Source organism: Cucurbita pepo, chromosome 2 (assembly GCF_057944985.1).
Source record: "Cucurbita pepo subsp. pepo isolate OVF chromosome 2, ASM5794498v1, whole genome shotgun sequence".
NCBI classification, from domain to species: Eukaryota; Viridiplantae; Streptophyta; class Magnoliopsida; order Cucurbitales; family Cucurbitaceae; genus Cucurbita; species Cucurbita pepo.
This window is the reverse complement of record NC_141799.1, coordinates 4846701-4857903: the sequence shown is the minus strand read 5'-3', so window position 1 is coordinate 4857903 and position 11203 is coordinate 4846701. Positions and strand designations below refer to the sequence as shown.

At 38.4% G+C, this 11203-nt stretch overlaps 2 protein-coding genes across 3 annotated transcripts; one reads left to right on the top strand and one right to left on the bottom strand.

Annotated features, from left to right (window-relative positions):
- The first annotated feature begins 113 nt into the window (after positions 1-113).
- Positions 114-5695, top strand: LOC111785429 (OTU-like cysteine protease family protein). 2 transcript variants are annotated; one of them, XM_023665827.2, is made up of 9 exons: positions 114-563; positions 892-974; positions 2085-2130; positions 2765-2873; positions 3232-3323; positions 3413-3475; positions 4856-4974; positions 5236-5311; positions 5392-5695. In XM_023665827.2, exons 2-9 carry the CDS (start codon positions 910-912, stop codon positions 5446-5448), a joined length of 627 nt encoding a protein of 208 aa, XP_023521595.2. In that variant the 5' UTR covers positions 114-563; positions 892-909; the 3' UTR covers positions 5449-5695. The 2 variants fall into 2 exon arrangements, with proteins under 2 accessions (XP_023521595.2, XP_023521588.2); XM_023665820.2 differs by having other exon boundaries at positions 115-469.
- Positions 5696-5778: 83 nt separating this feature from the next.
- LOC111785415 (actin cytoskeleton-regulatory complex pan-like protein) lies at positions 5779-8360 on the bottom strand. The gene is made up of 3 exons (XM_023665813.2): positions 7902-8360; positions 7461-7589; positions 5779-7368 (listed from the first exon to the last, which is right to left on the bottom strand). The coding sequence occupies exons 1-3, from the start codon at positions 8358-8360 to the stop codon at positions 5878-5880; spliced, it is 2079 nt and encodes a 692-aa protein (XP_023521581.2). The 3' UTR covers positions 5779-5877.
- Positions 8361-11203: the final 2843 nt, after the last annotated feature.

Here is an 11203-nt window from a genome sequence, read left to right as displayed (position 1 = left end):
TAGTATTTTTTAAATTATTTTTTATTTTTTATTTAGTAAAATTTAAGAATATTTTTATTAATTTAGGGTTCATAATTTAATCCACAAATTAAACTAATAAAGGTTCCCAAAATGGATTGGAATCTACATACTTCAACGGATGAAATCAAGAACTGAAGAAAAAAATCGGAACCTTTTGGAACACTTCCAAGTTCACCTCGAATCTCGTTTTCTGTCGTAAGAAAAAAGCTCGTCGTCCTGTCAATGGTGGGGACACTTTCGATTCGCCTCGAGCGCCTTCATGTATAATTTAATTAGCCGCATCCAACAAAATCTGGCGTTAACGAGCATTGGCAACCGGAAATTTGAAACGGCTTCTTGATTGATTTTTTCTTCGATCGATTCAAGGAAAAGGAAAGCGTATCTGATTCCTTTCTTTCTTTCATCCATCTGTTATCTTCTATTTTCGTCGTCTTCGACTTTATTGCTGGTAAATCTCTTCTCCTTCTTCTGTACGCAGAATTGGATCTAGAAATTTCTCGGGTTTGAGCTATTGTGTTCGTGTTTTGGTCGAATTCGATCTGGTATTTGCAATTTGTGATTGATTATAGCGATTTAGTTTTGTAGTTTGAGAAGAGGGTTTTTCAAAGGATACGTTTGTGTGAGTTTATGTGTATAGCTACAAGGCTAGAAGCTTTGTTTTCTGAAAGGTTTTGCATATTTTGACTTTGTTAATCGCCTTCTGTTTATGTTTTTCTTTTTCTGTCTGGGCTTTTGAATGCTATGCTTGTGCATTGAGATGTTCTTGAGTGTTCTTGTTCTTGGTTATGTTCTGCTAGTGATTTCATTGCTTATTTGTGTATGGAATGTGAAGTTTATTGAAGCACCATCCCTTGATTGAATTGATTTCAGGTAATATTTACTCATACTATGGAAGGTACAATTCTTAGAAGGGTTATTCCATCAGATAACTGTTGCCTCTTCAATGCTGTTGGGTAAACTTCAAATTACTTGCCTATTCATTCCGGATAATGATTAAGAGATTAGGAAGCTGTATAGTCTATAAAATGGGTATATTTAAGTTGTGATATGTCAATATGTGAGATCCCACATCGGTTGGAGAGGAGAACGAAACATTCCTTATAAGGGTGTGGAAACCTCTCTCTAATAGATGCGTTTTAAAACCTTGAGAGAAAGCCTAAACAGGACAATATCTGTTAGCAGTAAGCTTGGGATGTTACAAATGGTATCAGAGCCAGACACTGAGTGGTGTGCCAGTGAGGACGTTGGACCCCTAGGGGGTGGATTGTGAGACCCCACATCTATTGGAGAGGGGAATGAAACATTCTTCCCTAGTAAACGCATTTTAAAACCTTGAGGGAAAGCCCAAAGAGGACAATATCTGCTAGCGGTGGGCTTGGGCCGTTAAAACTGGTATTAAAACTAGATACTGAGTGGTGTGCAAGCAAGAACGCTGGGCCCCCAAGGGGGTGGATTATGAGATCCCGCGTTGATTGGAGAAGGGAACGAAACATTCTTTATAAAGTGTGGAAACCTTTTCCTAGTAGATGTGTTTTAAAACCTTGAGAGAAAGCCCAAAAGGGAAAGTCCAAAGAGGACAATATTTGCTAGTGGTGGGTTGTTACACAATATGTGAGGGAGCAGATTAAGAGTAAAGGTTTCAAGACTAAAAACTGAAAGATTATAAACTTCTTTACATATGATTTTTAATTTTTTTCAAGACGAACTTTATCCCCCCTGTTTTTTGTGGCTCCACCAAGCAAATTAAGAGAGTTTGAAGATAATAAGCTATAGGCTTCTTGACATATAATTTTAAAGAAAAATATGGGTCTCCCTCTTGTTTGTGGCTGTACCACTGCCCGTTTCGAGTGTAAGTTCATGTACCAAGTTCAACTCTTTTTGAAACCGCCGAAATGTAATGAGCATACAAATACATTTGAAAATATAATGTTTAATGGGTCCTTTCCATTTTGATATTTTGGTGTTGTAGAAAATTCATTGTCAGTTGTACCCATGTCTCATGTTCATATTTGTGCTACTTCTGTTGTGCTTGATCTTTATCTTTGTTGTGTAATATATGTCAGTTATGTTATGGACCACGACAAAGACAAGGCTACCGAGCTAAGACAGGTTCTAATTCATCATATTTTATCGTTTTTGGAACCAGCTTTTACTGCTTTTCAATGCATCACTATTTCGGAGTTATTTTCAAATTCTAAATTCTTCGAAGGAAGATAGATCCAACCTGAACAACTTGCATTTAATTCCCTTGTAGTGTACATATACTCAAAAAATAAGTAGCAGAATTCTGTATGGCATGCTTGACCAAATTTTCATTGATGAAGAAGATGCATATCTGATGTGTAAAAATACTAGACTTCAAATGAAGGCATCTGTGAGATCCCACATCGGTTGAGGAGGATAACGAAAAATTCTTTATAAGGGTGTGGAAACCTCTCCCTAGCAGACGCATTTTAAAAATCTTGAGGGGAAGCCCATAAGAGAAAGCCCAAAGAGGACAATATCTTCTAGCGGTAGACTTAGGCCATTAGAGCATCGCTCTCCACCACACATCACTCCCAACACGCACACATAGAAACAAAAAGAACAAGGAAAAGGCATATGCTTAATCTATAGAATCATAGAGCCGAAAGAAATCTGGGATAGAACCCACACAGAAAAAGGCATGCTTAGCTACTTTTTTTACAAAATCGTATTTGAATTCTTTACTCTGAACATCTTGCACAATTGGTTCTCTTTTAAGGTCATAGCTGCAACAGTAGCTAGTGATCCAACAAGGTATTCTGAAGCGTTTCTTGGAAAGCCAAATGAGGAGTACTGTGCTTGGATTCTTGATTCAGAGAAGTGGGGAGGTTTGTATCTCTATTATCTTGTAGATCTTCTTGTAGATCTTCAATGGAAGAGTTTTTATGAGATTTTCTTGTAGATCTTCAAAACATGTAGTTATCCTGCTGTTTCTTGTTTTCTAGCATTAGATTATGGGTTTGGTGTTTTGTTGAACTTGTGGAATGAACCCTTTTGGGGGTTTTCCTGTATTCTTAAAAGTTGTAAAAGTGTTCTGCCATTATGTAGCAGCTGAACCCAAATCTATATTACTTGAGAGAACGTACTTTGGCATTTGAACGTGCCGGTGCACCTGGTTAGGCATCGGTTATATGCCATGTTAAGTACTCGATTTTCTTCTTTTCAAGTTTGTTTTCTCCGACGCAGGTGCCATTGAGCTTTCGATACTATCCGAATATTATGGACGTGAAATTGCAGCATACGACATCCAGACGACACGATGTGATTTGTATGGTCAGGTTAGGATTTTCTATTCTGATGACTCCATTGGCTCGGTAGGAATAATCTTTCTGACTTCCTGATGCTGATTATCTATCATCTTTGACAGGAAAAGAAGTATTCAGAAAGGGTTCTGCTGATATATGACGGACTCCACTATGATGCTTTAGTTGTATGATTTTCTGATTTCCTTAAATTTGCATATTCATACGTTTTTCGCGTATGTTTTAAATTTATCGTTATTTGGAAATCGGGGGTACAGAGAAAGAGCTGTTTACAATGCACATTATCGGGTTTTTCGGTTTGAACATGTAAGGACCCAGATCCATCGCTAACAAATATTGTCCTCTTTGGGCTTTCCCTCTCGGACTTTCCCTCAAGGCTTTAAAATGCGTCTGCTGGGGGAAGGTTTCCGCACCCTTATAAATGGTGATTTGTTCTCCTCCCCAACCAATGTGGGACATCACAATCCACCCTCCTTCGGGGCCCAGCGTCCTCGCTGACACTTTTTCCTTCCTCCAATCGATGTGGGACCGCCCCCAAATCCACCCCCCTTTGGGGCCTAGCGTCCTTACTAGCACACCGCCTCGTGTCTACCCCCCCTTCGAGGAACAGCGAGAAGGCTGACACATCATCTGGAACCTAGCTCTGATACCATTTGTAAGGACCCAGATCCACCGCTAGCAGATATTGTCCTCTTTAGGCTTCCCCTCAAGGCTTTAAAATGCGTCTGCTAGGGGAAGGTTTTCACACCCTTATAAATGGTGATTTGTTCTCCTCCCCAACCAATGTGGGACATCACAATGAGGGCAACAAAGAGATGGAACATGAGCTCGGAAGCCCGAAAGGGAAAGCCCAAAGAGGACAATATCTGCTAGCGGTGGATTTGGGCCGTTACAAATGGTATCAGAGCCAGACACCGGACGATGTGCCAGCCTTCTCGATGTTCCCCGAAGGGGGGTAGACACGAGGCAGTGTGCTAGTAAGGACGTTGGGCCCCAAAGGGGAGTGGATTTGGGAGCGGTTCCACATCGATTGGAAGAAGGAAAGAGCGCCAGCGAGGACGCTGGGTCCTGAAGGGGGGTGGATTGTGATGTCCCACATTGGTTGAGGAGGAGAACAAACCACCATTTATAAGGGTGCGTAAACCTTCCCCTAGCAGACGCGTTTTAAAGCCTTGAGGGAAAGCCCAAAGAGGACAATATCTGCTAGCGGTGGATCTGAACCATTACAGAACATGTGAGAAATATGCATAGTATTTCATAGGTCAGATTACATGATTTCAATTATACATGGTCAAGCTGTCACCGTGCCATTTCTTAATACAAGAACGTTTTGCAGATTTGCATTTTGTTTCTTGCTTTGAGATATTTGATTACATAAAATGCAGCAAGATGACCTTCATAATATGTTCTTTTGGCATGAACAGAAGACTGTAAAAACTCGTGGTTGTCCCATGATTTCGTGGTCTTGATTTCGCTCTGCCTGTTATCTTTCTACTCTGTCTTTGGTTGTGTCTGATATAGGCTTCCTGCATATTTGTCTCTGCTAGATGTCTCCATTTGAGGGAGCTCCAGAAGAATTTGATCAGACCATATTTTCTGTGAATAGAAACAGGAGCATTGGGCCCATTGAGGAGCAAGCTCTTCATTTTGTAAAAGAGCAGCAAAGGTAGGATCTTCTTCTGGTATCCTCTAAGCTCGACTCGTTTCTGGAACGTGGCTTGTTTTAGTTTACGTTTCTTCTTTGAATGATAAGTTGAGCTGCATGACTTCCCCCAAAAGTTGTCATTGGTACTATCATTCTCTGTTTGAATCAGTACAAATAACAATTCACAAGAGGAAAAGGTTGTAAGATAGTAAGAAATTCATTTTGAATATCTGTTTGCTTCTCACTTTGCAATGTATGGATATTTTCTTCTATCCGTTTTAGGAAACGGAGCTTCACCGACACCGCCAACTTCACTCTGCGCTGTGGGGTTTGCCAAATTGGAGTCATCGGCCAAACGGTATTCCTCGTCCAAATTTGATAGCTTCCTAAATTACTTCTTCAAACTCTTGTAACTCATTTGAAGAATCCAATGTCCAGGAGGCTGTAGAACACGCAAAAGCAACGGGTCATGTCAACTTTCAGGAGTATAGATGACATGAGGAATGTTGGGAAAAATAATTGGCTGATCGATTTGAGCTTTATCGACTCCTCCGATTGTTGAAGTACTGTGGCGTTCTGATTGTTGTAAGCTTATAGTACCTTTCGAAATCTTGATTGTCCAGGAAAGTGTCACATTTACTGACCAGAATGTTGTGTATTAGATTCAATAATCACAGAACAAAATCCGGCTGTTTTCCCAAGTGACTGAGCTTTTCTAGTAGCAGTGATGTTTCCTGAGTTATATGTAATATTCCTAAAATATATTGAGAAGCGTTCAGCATATCTATGGTTTATACCCGTAAAGGGAACTCGAACTCGAACAGATGTTTGGAAGGCTATTAATCGATTGATAAGTGAAATATTTGATACATCTGGAGAAAATAGAGGCATGAACAAATCTCAGGAAGCAATCACTCACTGCCTCTATATCTTCTGTTTAAGGGCATGCCTTAGCTGCAGTTTCTGACTATCTTTCACATTAATCTGGACTTTCCTTTGTCGAGCTATTCGAGCGTCACTTAAGTCGAAGGAACTCCACCGACCAATAAAATCTGGACTAGACCCGCCATTGCCTGATTCTGCTTCTGGTGATGATGCTATCCCATTCGACTCCTTTACTGGTATCGTCTTGATGTCCCCCCGACCGTTATTATGACCGGATTTCCATAGCCTCTTTGTTAAGTTTGATACTTTCTTTGATTTCTTTACAAGTTCTGAATAGACTTCACTGATGTTGATTGTTGTTTCCCAGTCTGTTCCACTCCCTGAGCCTGAGATGCTACTCTTTTTGCAATTCTTATTAGCAGCAGGTGGTATTGTGCATCCTTCCAGTGAATAACTCGAGTCCTGATCCTCAACTTGGCTCGCTGTTTCCCATCCACTCTCGTCGTCTATGTCGCCATTCTGATCAATACACGCATGTGAGGCCATCAGGGTGCCATCCACCCGTTTAGCTGCATCCACAGTTAAGTCGGGGCTCGTTGTTCCAGCTTTCGGGATCTCGGTAGCTGGACTGTAAGAACCATATGGGTTAACCTCCTTTTCTTGGTTTTCATCAAAGTTAAGTCCTTCAAGGATGGAGAAAATATCATCTGGCTTAGAAGGTTGGTAAGATAACCGCTTTATGTCTTGAACGTTCACTGCAGAAGCAGCCTGTCCTAGTAATATAGCTTCTCTCATCTCCTTAATATCTGAGATTGCTCCCCTTGATCTTAGGAAGTTTTCTAGATCTGAAACAAGCCTATTCATTTGAGAGTACTTCTCTTCTACAGCCACCTTGGCGTCGACCAGCTTCATTTGAATGCGCTCTTCGCGCCATACTTCTGCTAACTGCAACATCTTTCTCTCTTCTTCTGCTTCCTCTCTAAGTTTCGCAGATTCTCTCTTTGACGCCTCAATTTCCGCCTTGTCGTCTCCAATCTCTTTAGCAAGCTCTTCACACACTTGTTCAATCAACACCCTTTCCTTTCTTTCTTCTTCATAGTCCTGCATCAACTGCTTCACCAAAGACTTGGCATCAGCTAGCTCATGAACCAGCTTTGAATTGAAATGTTCTGCTCCTCTTCGGTTTTTTCTTTCATAGTTCAACTCAGTTCTGATACTTTCTATGAATACACGGATTTTCTCATGTTCCCTCATACGCCAAGCAGTCTTCTCCTTATCAACCTTTCTCAAGAAGCTCTCGAGCTTCTTTTTCGATACATGGCGTTCAGTTTCGAGTTCCAAAATGTGCACCCGTGCCTGCTTTAGTTCAGCTTGAAGTGCACATATAACCGAAACCAGGCTCATTTGATGGTCAAGAAGCTCTGTTTCATTGTAAATATGGCCCCTTTCATCTGAAATTTTCGAGCCGATAGGGTCCCATTTAGTTGCCCCCTCCATAACTGAGTCGGAGAATTGAAAGAACGGCTCAAGCTAATGGCAGGAATGGCAGAAGAAAACACTTCAAATTTATAGCAATCAATAAGAAATTGAAAGAGAGGAACATGAAAGTGATGTGACATTACCTTGCACAGAACGCCATTTCTCATACCAGAAGTTGATGGTTGGCTCTGTAACAGATCCCTTGTTTCGTTACTTAATATGTTGTTGTTATGATGGCGGAGAATTGGAACTCGAACATGGCCAGCAACTGGCTGCAAAGTGAACAATAAATGATCACAATGATGAACTGAACTGCAGAACTAGAAGCCAAATTACACTGAATGCATGCCTTGGAACTCATTTCGTTTCTAAAACTCATCTAATCACAGTTCTCAGCCAAAAAACAAAGATCCAATTCGAAACTACAGATCAGTTTTCATAATTTCGTTCCCCAGTAGGGAGAAAAATGCACATTCAATCTCCATCGAATGCAAGCAAATCACACAAACACAACAGCAATGTAAATTCCATCAAACTTTTCGTAGTTCGAGTCGATCGATTTCCAATTTACAAGAAACAGTTACCTGAAAACCGATCCCCTGCTCCTTCGTTCGTCTCAAACCTCTCCTTCCTCCATCAGCGCTCACCTCCGGCTTCTGAAACCGCCAAAAACCAGCAGCGAGCTTCCTTGCCGATACATTCACGTCTCTTTCCCGACTCATCCTCCGAAGATCTTTCCCTCCGTTCTCCGATTCCGACTTCTTCTCGTCCTCGTCTCCCTCACCTTCACCATCGACTCTCTCCTCGACCTTCCACTTCAGAAGCGGAGTCTGCGGCCGACTCCTCGGCCCAGACGGCGCCAATTTCCTCTTAATCAACGAAAGATTTCGGATCCTCCGCCGAGAATCCCTCCGTGAACTTAACGTCTGCCGAAGATCCAATTCCGGCGATTGGTTCCCCGACTTCGGATTGAGCGAAGAAGCGAATGTAGGAATCCGTTGAGATTTCGCCAACAGCGACAGCTTCACCGTCGTCTTCTCCATCCAGTTGGAAGATGGATGAGAGAAATCACAGTGAAGAGAATCGATTTTCCAGTTTTCTGAACGAGCTCGTAGAGCTATGACAGAGTCTAATTGACGAAAATACCCTTGAAAAAGATACCTTACGAAGAGATTTGTATTTAATTTAATGTTTCGATAATAAATATCTTGGTCAAAATTTTCTCTCCTTTATTAAATATCCCACACCTTTATTATCTTTTCTTTTTTCTTTTTTTTTTTTTTAGAATCTAGAGAAAGACCAATTACTTTTTTTTTTTTTTTTTTACCTTTGGATAAAAAAAATTTCACCTATTAATTAATTTCCTAAACTAATAATTTAAAATTTACTATGGGTCTTGCAATTTACCCAATTAAAATTGCACTTTTTCAAAGTTTTTACCTACTATAATAAATCTCTAATTTTTAATTTTGAAGATATATTTCATATTTAATTTTGTGAGTAATAAATCTCTAATTAATTTGGTATATAATAGAATATTAAAAAAATATTTTCAAAATGGAGAATAATTTAAAAATTAAGGAAAGGGTATAATTGTCAAAAATGAAAAGATATTTTAAACTTGCATATAAATTAATAGACATTTGGACAAAATACATTCAGAATTTTTGTAAATTGAACTAAATAAAGAAAAGGGGGCTGTGGCAGGTCGTCTCATGGATTCGTTTACGGGGAGCAAACGACACGTTCGTTAAAACCCACGCGCGTAAACAACCGCTGTAAAAACGCGCGTAAAACTTCGAACGTTAGGTATATAAATACGGCGTCGTTTTTGGCGCCGAAAAGACCTTTTTCCTAACATGGCGTCGCGCGTGAGAATCACTCTCCTATGTCTAGACTAACAAAGGATGGTTGCAAAGTGAACAGAAGTGGGCCCCGATTTGTCTGTGCCAGGTATGGATTTTAATTTTGAGAACCAATGAAAAGTTGACACGTGGATAGCGTTGTAGTTTGGTCCGAATATAATCGGGCTTCGAGCCTGTTGATGTTGTATAATAATTACTTTATAAATTAATATTTTTTGTTTAATTAAAATTTTTAATTTTTTTTTAACTCATATTAACATTATTATTTAAATATTGAAATTTGGATCAATCGAAAAACTATAGGTAAAAAAATCGGTGCATTGATGTGGAGTTATGTCACCCAAGCTTCAATGCTCGAGTTAAAATTGAATTTATGAAAAGCTAAAACAGTTGGAAAAGAAACATCGATTCAGTGTAATAAAAATCATCATTTTATTGAGTTGAAAATCCCGCTAGAATTTTTTAGATGCTCTACTAAAAAGACAGACCCCTATAACTTATCTTTTCAGGAGATGGTTAGCTTTGCCTTGAGCAGCTCGACCTTAGCTCGGTTTAATCTCAACTTGGGTGGTTCTTTCTTGAGTTGGGCAGCTCAACTAGTTCGACCTTAGCTCGATTCATCCTCAGTTTAGAAGTTTTCCTCTGTGTTTTCACCCACACATAATTATATATCGATATCGTAAGATTCATAATTTAATTTTAATTTAACATTAAATTTTTAAAGTGTTATTTAACAAAATAATAATAATAATAAATAAATAAATAAATAAAATCTTCTTATAATAAATAAATAAAAGCAACAAACATTTAAAAAATTGAATATGAAAAAAAAAAAAAACATCTCTATAATTATCTCCCTCAAAATTTTTAATTTTTACCGGAAGCAAATCTATGTGTTCAAAAAGACTATTTTACCCTTACTCGATCTTAAAAATTATATATATATATATATATATCAAAATGTCATCTAACATAAGGGAGTGAAACCCATGTTTGTTAATTTAGTAGAAAATCATGGATTTATAAGTGAGTAATGCTATATCTATTGGGATGAGACTTTTTGAAGAAGCCCAAGGTAAAGCCACGAGAGCTTATGTTCAAAGTGGACAATATCATACCATTGTCGAGAGTCGTGATTCTTAACACATAAAACTATTACAAAAGTGTATCTTGTTGGTATAGGCAGTGACTTTTAAGTCTTTCTTAGTCATTTTATTATCATAATCGTTCTCGTTCGGATGTGATCCCAGTTCATTCATATACTCTATTTTACTTGGATGTCACATAAAATTAGAAAAATGAAAGATAAATTAGTCGAGATTGAAACCAAAAATATAAATAAATAAATATCACTATCAATTGACTTATCACAAAATAAAACAAAGGGAATATGACTATCAAAGGCTTACAATAATCAAACATTCAAATTAAAACTATGAATTTAACTCTTTTTCAATAATACGACCACTTGACTTTAAACACTTAAAAATAGACGTGGAATTATCGTTAATATTGAACAACAACATTTAGAAGTAAGCAGATTCGAATCTCTAACCTATTAGTCGATGATACTATAAATGTTTGTGGTTTGGGGTTCGGTCGAGTTGAGACATTTTTTTAGATCCGACTTCATTGTTGGAGTCGATAAACTCTATTTATTTATTTATTATTATTATTATTATATATTATGGTCTAAATTGTTGTCTTGGATGGAATTGTGTGGTAGTATTTCAACGTATTTGACTAAGTTGAAAACGGCCCTTCAAAATGGCTTGCCTTCTTAAAAAGTCAACTCTTCAATTTATGTATGGACGTCGTTTGTAACACATTTAAAAAATATTCATACTTTTAAGAGTATGTTTGCTAGACGAACACGACTCTCCACAATAGTATGATATTGCCCACTTTGAGCATAATCTCTCTTGTGCTCGTGGAGAGAAATTCTTTGATTATAAACCCACGATCATTCACTGAATTAGTAGATGTGGGACTTTTATCGTATTAACATTAAGAATATTTCT

Excerpts from the sequence above, each read along its gene's own strand:
- LOC111785429 (XM_023665827.2), top strand. The coding sequence starts at position 910 with ATGGAAGGTACAATTCTTAGAAGGGTTATTCCATCAGATAACTGTTGC. Across the intron at positions 2,131-2,764 it reads AGGCTACCGAGCTAAGACAG|GTCATAGCTGCAACAGTAGC; the intron begins GTTCTAATTCAT and ends TTCTCTTTTAAG. Across the intron at positions 4,975-5,235 it reads TTTGTAAAAGAGCAGCAAAG|GAAACGGAGCTTCACCGACA; the intron begins GTAGGATCTTCT and ends TATCCGTTTTAG.
- LOC111785415 (XM_023665813.2), bottom strand. The coding sequence starts at position 8,360 with ATGGAGAAGACGACGGTGAAGCTGTCGCTGTTGGCGAAATCTCAACGG. Across the intron at positions 7,590-7,901 it reads AGCAGGGGATCGGTTTTCAG|CCAGTTGCTGGCCATGTTCG; the intron begins GTAACTGTTTCT and ends TTCACTTTGCAG. Across the intron at positions 7,369-7,460 it reads GAAATGGCGTTCTGTGCAAG|CTTGAGCCGTTCTTTCAATT; the intron begins GTAATGTCACAT and ends TCCTGCCATTAG.